This window comes from Sinocyclocheilus rhinocerous, unplaced genomic scaffold (genome assembly GCF_001515625.1).
Source record: "Sinocyclocheilus rhinocerous isolate Xijiao unplaced genomic scaffold, SAMN03320098_v1.1 scaffold1007, whole genome shotgun sequence".
NCBI lineage: Eukaryota > Metazoa > Chordata > Actinopteri > Cypriniformes > Cyprinidae > Sinocyclocheilus > Sinocyclocheilus rhinocerous.
In genome coordinates, this window is record NW_015631056.1 from 259,083 (window position 1) to 271,637 (window position 12,555).

At 37.4% G+C, this 12,555-nt stretch overlaps 1 protein-coding gene across 5 annotated transcripts in view; it reads right to left on the reverse strand.

Moving 5' to 3' along the window:
• Positions 1-12,555, reverse strand: part of LOC107741404 (nuclear receptor ROR-alpha-like) — a 35,009-nt gene that overhangs the window by 7,169 nt on the left and 15,285 nt on the right. For 2 of the 5 annotated variants that reach the window (XM_016554118.1, XM_016554120.1), the window contains exons 2-4: positions 8,977-9,006; positions 1,676-1,761; positions 490-631 (exon numbers count right to left, since the gene is read on the reverse strand). In XM_016554118.1, the coding sequence (XP_016409604.1) occupies positions 490-631; positions 1,676-1,761; positions 8,977-9,006 (258 nt within the window). Of the gene's footprint in view, positions 1-489; positions 632-1,675; positions 1,762-5,148; positions 5,303-8,976; positions 9,007-12,555 lie in introns of those variants that run through there. The other 3 variants (XM_016554123.1, XM_016554122.1, XM_016554121.1) reach the window with 2 other exon arrangements.

Consider the following 12,555-nt stretch of genomic DNA (forward strand, 5'->3'; position numbering starts at 1 on the left):
AACCGCATAAACACATTTCATTACACCAAATACACAAAATAATGTTCTTTTTAGCAACATCATATGACCCCTTTAATAAATGCATTAGAAGTATTTTTCTTTGTTAGTTCATGTTAACTAATGTTAACAAATGGAAACTTATTGTAAAGTGTTACCAAAGTATCTAACTGGTTTGTTCATGGAATGAGTAACAAGGTTAACAAGAAAGAAGCCAAGATCTTTATAAGGGGTTGAACCATTCATCTCTTAAAGCACTGCAAAAGACACAAATGAAATGAATTACAAAATATTCTAATAAATGCAATAACATTAGCATGTGCCATTGCTTAATAGCATCAAATGTAATGGTAGAAGAAAACTTTCTATGGAGAAAATTAATGGGATTTATACATTTAAAACCCTACTCTCACATTATACATCTGAGGAGAGTCAGATACACCAGCAGCCACATGCACATCACTCAGACTGCTGTGAGAGTTGAGAGCCTACCATCTCTTGACATGCCCACTGCTAAGCATTTCTGCAGGCGACAGTGCTGGCAGCGGTTTCTGCTGGTACGATCGATCAGACAGCTCTTCTGCCGAGGACATGAATATGACACAGTGCCCTGCTGACTCCTCCTGAAGAAACCCTGAGAGAGAGAACACAACAATAGGTCACCTCTAGCTTGCATCTTTGAAGTTTGCATTGCAGCATGTTTCAGAATGATTTATTACCTCTTTAATTACTACAGTAACTAAATAACACATCTTCCACTATTACTGTGGACAGTTGCATATTTCCATGCAAACAAGGGACTTTTAAAGAAATATGTCATGAAATGCGCATTTTTATGCCTCTCTTTCCAGTCCAGTGGTGCGTTATGGGAGCTCCAAATGAACTCATACGCATGAAGTATGCATGAAGTGTAAATGCCTCTAGAGCACTCTGGTGAGCGCGCGCACCTTCTGTGGTGGTTCGCGCCACACTCAGACAAAAGTATATATAAGGCTTTGATGTGCATTGTGAACGCAAAGCACTCAAATTTTATTTTACTTTTTGTGTGTGTGTAAATGAGAAAAATTTTGGCCATTACAACATGAGTGAAAGTGAAAAATTTCGGACAGAATTATATTTTACTATTTGTAACTGAAATATTAATAATCTACACTACCATTCAAAAGTTCAGGGTTGGGGATTTTTTAATGTTGTTATGGCAAAGCTGAATTTTCAGCATCATTACTCCAGTCTTCAGTGTCACATGATTCTTCAGAAATCATTCTACTATGCTGATTTGGTTCTCAAGAAATATGTCTTACGATCTATGTTTAAAACATTTATGCAGTTTAATATTTTTGTGGAAACCATGATTATTTTTCATGATTGTTTGATGAAATTATTATTTTTTTTTGAACACCTGCATTTGTTTGAATTAGAAATCTTTGGTAACATTCTAAATGTCTTTACAGTTACTTTAGATCAATTTAATGCATCCTTGCTAAGCAAAAGTATTTAAAAAAAAACTCCAACTGACCCCAAACTTTTGAATGGCAGCGTATAGTATAAAAATGCTTGATCATGATTATGACAGGCCTAATTATACATTTTTAAACAAACTGATTGATGCATTGTCATCTTACTGACAAGACATAACTACGAGATGTGTGTGTGTGTGTTTTTTTTTTTGTCGTCTTACCTTGCATCCCTCACAGGTGATAACACCATAATGAATCCCTGATGATTTATCTCCGCAGATTTTACAGGGAATACTCTCAATCTGAGCTACAAAGAGACAGAAACACACTTTCAGCAAAAAAATCACAAGTGTCTTTGCTACAATACTTTCTCCTATGTCAGCTTAACATGCAAAGACAGCTTTAAATAAGACATTTTTTAGTAATTTTCCTCCAGAACACTGTGATGCTTTTTACATTTCTCTGTTTGTTTGAGCGGTCCAACATAGCAACACTGGCTCAACCAATGGCACGAGTTTGGGCCTGTTGGTCCAAACAACCAAAATCGGGCAGTGTGCTTGGGAAACTTGTTTGGAAAAAGTTACAATTCTATTTATTGCTGCAGAAAAGACTAAACGAAGGTCTTTGAATATAGACGAAGTATTATCAATCTCAAATCAACAGGACACATTGATAAAACACTGTTTGACAAAGCACATCTGTTTTTGCCTTTTGAAAACACTCTTTTCTTCCTTTAAACTGATCAGCGGAGACCATAATCACAGACTAATTCCACAGCTCCTGACCTTTGAGTTTACTAATGCAGCGAGAACAAGGCCTGAGGTTTGTTGTGCAGAGTGTAACCTCAGGCTTTAGCTAGCAGAACAACGGTAAATTTTATAAATTTTTTTTAATGAATCGAGGCAGCACCACATAAAACACTCCATTTATTCAAGCAGAAAAAATGGCTATGACTGTTGAAATCACCCACGGGACTGACATCATCTGTAAGTACAATCTGCTCTTCTAACATCCAACATTCATTTGGGTAACTACAGTATGTATGACAATGCCATCACCCCCTCAAGCCACGAGCTCGCTTCACGACAGCGCTGTGGTGCATTTCGGTAAATATCGAAGCCAAAATGCACTCCTAGTTGGAGATGGCTTTTGCGTGCACTGGATTGTGTGCCGTAGTCGTGCATGAGCCCCTCAGCGGATCGGCTGCGGTTGGTTGTGGAAGAGCACGCAGATATGGTGTGCGAGGCTGTTGAGAGGGGTGCTGGGGGAATAGAGCAGGAGGAGAAATCCATTTAGAGAAGAGCAATGCAGTCGTTCCGGCAGCCCTGAGGCACATACAGTACAGGATGAAAAAGTAAAACGCATCTCATCACCATCAGAGCACTCTCTTTTCTCTCAGTCACAAACGCTCATACGCTCGTATGTTTTTTTTCAGCTGCGGACTCTATTTGCAAAGGCATCAGAGCAGTTTGAGAATGACTATTTTCTCATGATTACAGAAAGGGCTAATCCCCTTTGGTTCTGCATGCCGTATTCATTTAGGGCATCCTCACTCTCTCTCATTAGATATGTAAAACCAATCGGCAGTAATTAGTTACTCCGAAGCACAAGACGCTAATCTGGTCTGAATTATGGATTAATACATCAAAGGCACATTCTCCCAGAGCTGCCGCTGAAGACTTGCAGCAGTGGTTACCGCTGTTCAGCTCTGATGCAAGAGCACGGCTTGCTATTTCAGACTACAGAAAAGGAGCGTTCATGAGGGCCATACAAAAGGATTGTGAACGCATGAATTCTGCACAATACAAGGGCTTGTGTGAAGAGTTTGAAATATTTTTAGTGACCGATTAGTCTGATGACCATTTTTGAGATTAGCACTTGAACCATGAGCATGCAGTAGGAGAAAATGCACTTGTACATCTTCCAAAAGTCAAAAATCTAAAAATTAATACACATAAAAAAAATTTAATTTTATAAAATTATATATGGTATATTTAATATTATATATATGGTTTAATGTATATTATATATAGGCCTACTATATTGAATAGCACAATCTGTCAACAGCCACATCTCTACATACAATATGGGAGACTGAAAAACCCTTACCAGTCCACTACTAGATTTTAATCATTTCTGAATCACTTTCACAGACAAGCACCTACAAGCCAACCAATATTTTACAGGTGTGTACCATAATCCACAAACACAGACTCTCTTCTTCTTCTGTTTGCAAGTGTCGCTTCCTCCTCATGAGATGTTGTGGTTTAACATGTTTGCTTTCTCTCCCGGTGTGAAAGTGCTGATGTGCTGTCTAAGTAGGAAACATAAAACACAGCACCCAACTAAAGTCAAAGCCTGCAGATACACACACAGACACAGTGTACGTGTGTTCCCTCCCCCTTCTCTCCCACCCTTTGGGATTTCTGTAATCTGTTGACAACACTGACTCACATCGGGTTGAGATAAACTCTTCATCATAACAAAGGAGAAAAGAACATTCTGGTGCATATTAGCCTTAAACTGAGCCATCATCAAGCATAAAAGTCTTTTGCGAACACCTAGACATTATTTCATTATTTTCTTATCAGCTAATACATATTCATTCATTATCTGTAATTAGGGTGAAAAGAAACACTTTAAAAAAAGTGCAAATTATCTGCTCCAAGAACAAACTGAATGGCGACCAAGCCCTTTAAATTCTACATAATTAACATTCATGGTTAACCCTAATAAGACACTAAATTAACCCACTGTGTTCTACGAGTCCGTGAGTTTCGGTTGTTCCCATCTCAGCATGTCAGCTCTGCGTGAACCTCTTCAACTTATTAACCTTTGGTCAAGATGTCAGCAGGTCAGCCAAGAAAAAGCAGTACTTTCACAACAACCTCTAGCTTTGTTCTTAGACAAAAAAGATGGTTGATAACCGAACGTTTTTAGCTGAACTGAAAACAGTGTAGGAGGACACATCTGAAGTACTGAAATAATCTCTAATCTCTCTGAAAGAGAAGAAGCAGCGGCAGCTCGCACAAATGTTCCACTGCCCTGTACCTTATCACTAATAGATAATGACAGCTGCCAGCAAGACTTTGCATTGCCTGTGTGTGTGTGTGTGTGTGTGTGTGTATGCCGTGGTGATTCAGAGTGGGGGGTGGGGGGATTAAGTAAAACACAGCCGTTGGTGGAATAAACAGCCAGGCGCTCCTATGGCAGTCCACCCCTGCCTGCCATAAATAGGTCAGTGGAACAACATTCCGCAATCATCCAGCATGGCAACATTCCCATGCCATGCCAAACAGCCAACATGGCCGCTCTTGTATGAGCTGTCAGAAAGACGCCATCGTATCACATCACATCACATCACACCACACACTTACTGACTTATTAATTATGCTCACGGCAGTTTCAGACTGACCGAGATGTTCCCTCAAACACACACTAATGCGCATTACTACAAACCACAAAAGATCTAATATTCACTTTGCAATTCAAAATCGTAGAAAACATGTAAATGAACATGCAAAACAGCACATCAGACAGTCCAAGAGATGTTTTGAAGGCAAAACAGCCACATTATACATGCAAGAGACATTAACAGCTCAAAACATTAAAGAAACATTAACACAAGAGCTCAGAGACATTCTCTCATGTGCATTCTCTCATTTCCACGACTATCCCGACTTCCCTCACCTACCTTTCATGGCTGTGATCATTAAGTACATCCTGAGGCTCTGTGGCCATGCAGAGGACCGTCAATAGCCTCGCCACAATAGCATACACAGGCTGGGACGTAAGCGTTGTGCTGCTGTGCCTCCTTCTGCCTCGCGCCTCTACCGCATGAGAATCCATGTGACCGTGACATAAGGAATAAAACCCTTTCTTCCCGCCCCCTCAAACCATGAATGACAGCTTTGTCATCCAATGGGTGATTATTAGTGAGTTTTTAAGTTGACTATGTGGTTTAAAGGGTTAGTGTTGGTTCTAACCTCTCACTACTCTGCAACGTGTTTTCATGATACTATACTGTATGCAGGAAGTTGTCTGCAGGTAAGGCTTCACAGTGTCAGCAAACTGAAACACTTTCTCTTCCTCCATGAGAGTGTTTCATGGTGACACACAGGGCATTGGTTGCCCTGTCGCCCTTATCACACCATCTGTAATGATTGAGTCTTTGCTGATTTGTCATCACTATTATTACTTAGCACATTATATATTACTAAGGATCTAGAAATGAACTAAAGGCATATACAATGTGATGAATAAATGTTTTGAGGTACACACTGGAGGTATTTTGTGGCTCTTTTGAAATTTACCTAAGTTATTATTTACCCAGGCTTATGTTGATTTCACTAATTACTTTGTAATGTAAAACAGACTAATAATTATTATAAATTCTAAATGTATTTTTCATTTTTTAAATACATTTATGTATTTTATCTGTATATTTTATATATGTTAATTTAATTTAATGTACATCATTATTTATATAATATAATATATATGTATTAATAGTGTAATAGCTTAAATTTAAATTAATAAAATTAATTTATTCAGGCTTGTGTTGATTTTACTAACTTACTGCAAGTAACTTACAAGTGCATGTATGTTTAATGCAACAATGTCTGCTGAACACATTATACATATATACAGAATTTTGATAACATTCATTATGCGAAATTAAATTATAAATTTCATGTACATCATTTTTAATATAACATAATATTATAATCAATCAGAATATAATGTAAATAAACTAAGTTATCATAAACTATGATTTATTAATAAATAATAATATATTTGACATGACATGACATGAGGCCAAGTATGGTGACCCATACTAGGAATTAGTGCTCTGCATTTAACCCATCCAAAGTGCAGAGTTATAACAGTTATATATATATATATATATATATATATATATAAACACACACACACACACACACACACAAACACAATTATCAGCATTATACCAGTCATAGATATCATTATCTGCATTAGCTACTCAAAAAAAAGCCCATATTGACTGACCACTAGTTAAAATCATTGTTTTGTTTTATCCCCCCATAATACAGCCATATATAGTAAAGTCATCAGCAGCACAGCAGCGATTTTAAATTGCATGTGTTTGCCTACAGGGCATATTTGAAATTCTACCCATATGTGTGCATGTAGCCTTACACAGGTCTGGCTGAATCGGAGGAGAACGGGGCCATCTGAATGCTAATGATCTGGCCAGAACCCAGCACAGCACACAACACACTCTCCAATCCACCATGGCCAAAAGGTCTGCTCAAACAAGAAGCCACACAGCTAACTGAACCAAGTATCGTGCAAAACCATCTCTGCGGTTGTGAAAATCACTATTATGCAACACAGAAGCTCTAGGTAAGAACCTGCTGGCTAACCTCATCAGGCAACATGTTTCAAAGATGTGAACTTAAAGGGACAGTTCATTTACTCAAACTCCAAACTAAAGTTGTATGCTGTATATTTCTTCTGCCGACAACACAAAACATTAGAGATTGTTTATTTATTTATCATAGTTTAATAATGTTTCCCCCCCCCCAGCCAATCACCTCACAGACCATAGTTTGAGAACCACTGCTCTAAACACAAGCCTCGCAATCTTCTAGAAACATCTCCCACATGCTGTCCAACTGAGGACTGAATAGTTGAAATAGAGATGCTGGAGCTGCTTCTGCAGATCTCATGTTTCACGGGGTATGACAGCAGTGTGAGGATGGGATTCTGTTGTGCGAGACACTCTCACAGAAAAATTCATCCCTCTGCAATCCTGAACACATCACTCACTGGGCTGGGTTTAACTTCAGCAGGACAGACATGCTAATACATGCTCCTAGTCCCAGCTGCTGCTTGTTTGCTTGGTGTCTCCAACACAAACATCAAGACTCGCGTACAAACGCCCACAGTGACACCAAATTCTCTTTTAAGAACGAATAAATCAAATCCGAATGCAATATGAAACTAAGTGCTGGAATAACAGTGAATACAGTATACTCTTTCTAGTTTAAATTGTTTTCACACCCTTTATAAGTATAACACTTTCCTTCCAGTACATTCAAGTACACAAGGGACATCTCATCCAGTAAAGGAGATTTCACATCATTTAATGCACAAACAGGAAGTATCTGTTGGTAAACCACAGAAGCATCCCGTTAGTGAGCAGTTATTTTCTTGAGCAGCTCCTCTCACCTTGACCAACATTTTTCTGTCATGTTGGCAAAACTTTTCAGCATGACACCAGTATACAAGAAATGGCTCTCTTCTGTTTCAATAAACACCTACATTTATGAAGGGCATGTAGAGCACATCAATTAACAAACAAAGAACTACATTTATTTAGAGTGGTAAATACGGATTCAACCATGTAAATAAAAGATTTTCAGTACATGTTCTGAAAATGTAAGAGTATATGTACATACTGTATATATATATATACATATATATATATATATATATATATATATATATAGGCTACACATTTTTATTGAGTATAAGAGACAATGTTATATTTATGACAATAACAGCAATAACAAAAATGATAAATTATGTAGAATAGCAAATTGTATTTTTATATATACACACACTTAAATACAGTATATGTATATTCATGTGTGTATGCATGTATGTATATATAGTATCTCACAGAAGTGAGTACACCCCTCACATTTTTGTAAATATTTTATTATATCTTTTCATGTGACAACACTGAAGAAATGACACTTAGCACATCAATTAACAAACAAAGAACTACATTTATTTAGAGTGGTAAATACGGATTCAACCATGTAAATAAAAGATTTTCAGTACATGTTCTGAAAATGTAAGAGTATATGTACATACTGTATATATATATATACATATATATATATATATATATATGGGAGCTGATGGCAGGGGGCGGTGGATATTTGTGGCGGTCAATGTGGATATTGTGGATGAGTTCTTCCGTGTCATCATGTTCTATTAGTTCTACAGCTTCAGTTTCGGAACTTTCACGCTTAGTAACACATACAGCTGTTCCCTCACCACAGTGCAACAGTGAAAAGGGTCCCCTTTCAAACAGTGTCGCATTCCGAACGTTGTTTAAGCGACATACACCGGTATTGCGGTATTTTAAAAATTCATATCATAACAAAAACACCGGTATTCGGTATGAACCGGTATACCGCCCAGCACTACTAGGTACTACTACCCTTTTACTTATTAGGACATAAAACTATATTGAAAACTGATAGGTGTTGGTGGGAGAGCACTTTTTAAACCAGCATTTATTATCACAGTCACTTTCTCACATTAACACAAACAATCGGATTAAACCAAAAAAGAGGTGGCTGTCAAAGTGGGTGTCAACATAGTTTCAGTTTCTTAAAACAGTCTCCTCCTCTCTTTAATTACTTTTGTAACAGCTTCCCTGATCATTTGGTCTTACGTGCAAATGGAGTGTTACATAAAGATCTGTGGCCACAGGAATGTACTATTACATGAAGACTATACTTACATGTGTGTGTTTTCTTTGCTGAGGACATATCTGAAAAAAACAAGAAATAAAATTCATTTTAAACAGGGCTTGTGATAGAGTTCATACAGCCTTGCCCCTGATTGTAAAGCAGTAAGTTTTTTTTATTTTTATTTAAGAATACTCTTAAAAACATTTTGCTTAAAAACATATGGAAAGAGAGTCCAGGCTTAAATTGATTAGGATATTGAATTGGATATAATACAAATGGTATTTTCAAAATTGTGTATTGTGATAAAGCATATAGGACTAATATCAATGGTTTTGTTTTGAGCAATTAATTGTGTCTACCATTCTTTTTGTATTTTCTGGTTTAATTTTATTTGGCATTGGCAACATTGTATCTGTTGGAGCTTTTCCCCCCTTTTTACACTGTAAAATCCAACCTCGTCTGACATTTCAAACCTCTGCTTCATGAGGAATAAAAATAATTAAAATACCAGAAATTATTTAGCCTTGAAAAGCATAATGAAAAATGATAATGAAAAAAATTATGCCCACATGTGTTTGTTATATGCCAACATATTGCTAAACATGAAAATAATGAAGAATAATGTACATGTTTTTTTTAATCACATACAGTAGCAGTGAACTGAAGGCACTCTGTAATCCCAAGCCATCACAGGCCCTGGTTTAGGCTTTTCCATTCAGGGCAACTCAGGCCAGCTCAGTCAATCACCATTAATCCATCCACTCCCTTTAATCAGGGCTATTGTACTACAGCCAGCTCTGTTGTGATGTAAAGTGTCCATCTGAGAGAAATACAATCTTTCATGACTAGTGATACTGTCGAAATGAGATACAAGTGGTAAATGGCAACTGCCAATCAACAAAGCATTAACCAGTGATTTGTGCCAAATGAATTTCCATCTGCTTGTAAATTAGACTCAGTAATAAAAGAGTTCATGTCCAACTCACAGCACGCAGCACGAGGCACGAGGCAAATGAGACACAACCAACAACTAATTGAAAATTTTTCATGAAAGACCTAATAAGGTGGTAAATGATGGGAACTTTCAAATGTTAGACTTAGGAATTAATTTCATCATGGACGTGATAGTGATATTGTTGAAAATCTCAAGCAGCTGTATTAAAATTTGTGTACTGTACTTGTTAAATGACTGAGGGATCTTAAGAAGGAGCTTATAATTGCTTGATGCTTAAACCAGAATATTCAATAAACTGATGATGAGAAGAGCTTTCTCTTTTCCTAGCTCTTTTTCATATCTTATTTTCAGCTGGACCAGAACAAATGTTCTGGCTTGAGGCTTTTGAGGACATTCATTTTTCCTCTCCAGCTGAAAATCAGAATGACGAAAAGAGAGAATCTGACTGCAAACCTTTATTTATCCATCCATCTAGTTATGAAACGAAACAGGTGTGAAAAAAAAAAAAAAACTATCCCGCTTTGTCTCGTTGCCATCTTCACAATGCTAAGAAAGAAGCGGCTTCAGATCTGATGATGCTCAGCAGTGGAATGCCAGCGAATCTCCTGTCATTGTTCTTTCCACCCATTTCTAATTGGTTTAACTCCTCTGTCTCAGTCCCAAACAGCCTCCCCCCTGAGTCTCTTTGTTTCTGTCTGTTCACATTGAAATTTCCCTGTAATTCTCCTTCCATGCTCCGAAGAACAGAGAGCATATGGATGTGCATGGAAAAAAAATGGCTGAGGCTTGAGAGGATTAGACCGCAATAACAATGAAACATTACAGAAAGCAAAGGTCAGACGGACGGCTCGTATCCAGTAAAATGCACTTGCGGTGAGATTATTTGCCATCCAAATTGTTGGGTTAAAAAGATTCAAATCAATCATCTTAATCATCCATCTACACACACACACACAAACATACATAATTATATACACTCACTGCATAATTAATCATACTAAAATGTAACACCTACACAATAAACAGACTGAGAGCACACGAACCACTGGGTTTCAAAATGTGTGTCAGTTGGCGGGATCCAGGGTGCATACTGGGCTATTACATTTTTTAGGATGGCTTTTAGGGGAGAACATGTGTGCTTTCAATCTTTTCGAGAGATTAGTCAGAGCTGAATGACACAGAAACTGCCTCTGGATTGAGGTAAAACTACTCATTTGGTGATTTTCTCAATCCTGTTTTAACCGGACGCTGAGAGGACCAGCATCATCCAATAATGTGCCAAATAAACCTTGTTTAATATTTTTAATAGATCGTTCACTTATCAATTTTACTTTTAACAATTAATAAGTGTAACCACCCGATGATGATTGTGTTATGGATGTTGTAGTGAAAAAAACAGATGGCCTCTTCAGCTCAAAGCCTGGGGGTCTGATGACTTAATTCACTGATTTTATCGAAGCTAAACACAACATGGATGTGTACTTATGTGATTTTGAGTTATGCAGAGTTGAATGGGTTCATGCAAGGTTGGTTGAGTTCATTCCCACACACAGAATAGTTTTGAGGCTCTGCTCATATGAGAGCTAATAGGTTGTCAAAGTCAGTTGGTGTCAGAAACCTAATGAAAGTTTGACACAGTGACTCTGTAAAGCAACTGAAGAGCATATGACTCGTGGCTAGAGTTGCACTTTCCTTTGAAACAGATATCATTTTTCAGGTGAGCTGACCATGTTGGGGGATGTGAGCACATAAATATTTGAGGTTTTAACTGGGAAACACTTAGGAATCTGATATGTTTTATTCATTGTTCAGGCTTAATGTTTAATCAGGTTGGGGCAGTATTCTCACCAGGTTTATGATGTCCCTATCAGAAGTGCAAAGATTTTATGAAAATAGCTTTTTTTTTTTTGAATGAAGAAGTCCTGATGATGTGGAGTCTTTTGTTTGATATGACTGATGAAGTATTTATAGCGCTCAAAGCCCAAAATCCATGATAAGAAGGATCTTCAAATCAAAAACATGTTCCACAAAGATTCACTCCCTGAACAAACAACACAAATCCAAAACCTTCTCCCTCATTCGGCAAAATTATACATCTCTAAAACCTAAGCTGCTTACCGACGAATGAATGAAATGACAAAATATGTGTATAAAATGAATATACATTATAAATTCACTTCCGTTTATTATATTATAAAAATATTACAATGGTAAAAACTGTAATATTGCTAACATTTTTTCTAATATAATTCTAACATATTTTAAAATGTAATTTATTCTTGTGATGCAAAGCTGAATTTCAGCAGCCATTACTCCAGTCCTCAGTGTCACATGATCCTCAAGAAACTTTTCTTGTTATTATTACTTTTGAAAACTGTTGTGCTGCTTAATATTTTTGTAAAAAACCATGATACATTGTTTTCAGGATTCTTTGATGAACTGAAAGTTCGCGGATTGTGCGCTCCACTAATAGATCAGTGGTGGTGCGCGCACTTTTGGTATAAGCGCGAAACCTGCGAGAATGACTAAAATAATATGCAATACAAGCACTATTTAACCGGAGCGAATGAGACGTGTGTGAGAGAGCAGGGGTCATCGGAGAGAAGAGAGCGAGAATGCGCGGCTGACGTTATTGCCTGTGCCACTGGTAACAAAACGGATCGGCTCGGAATCG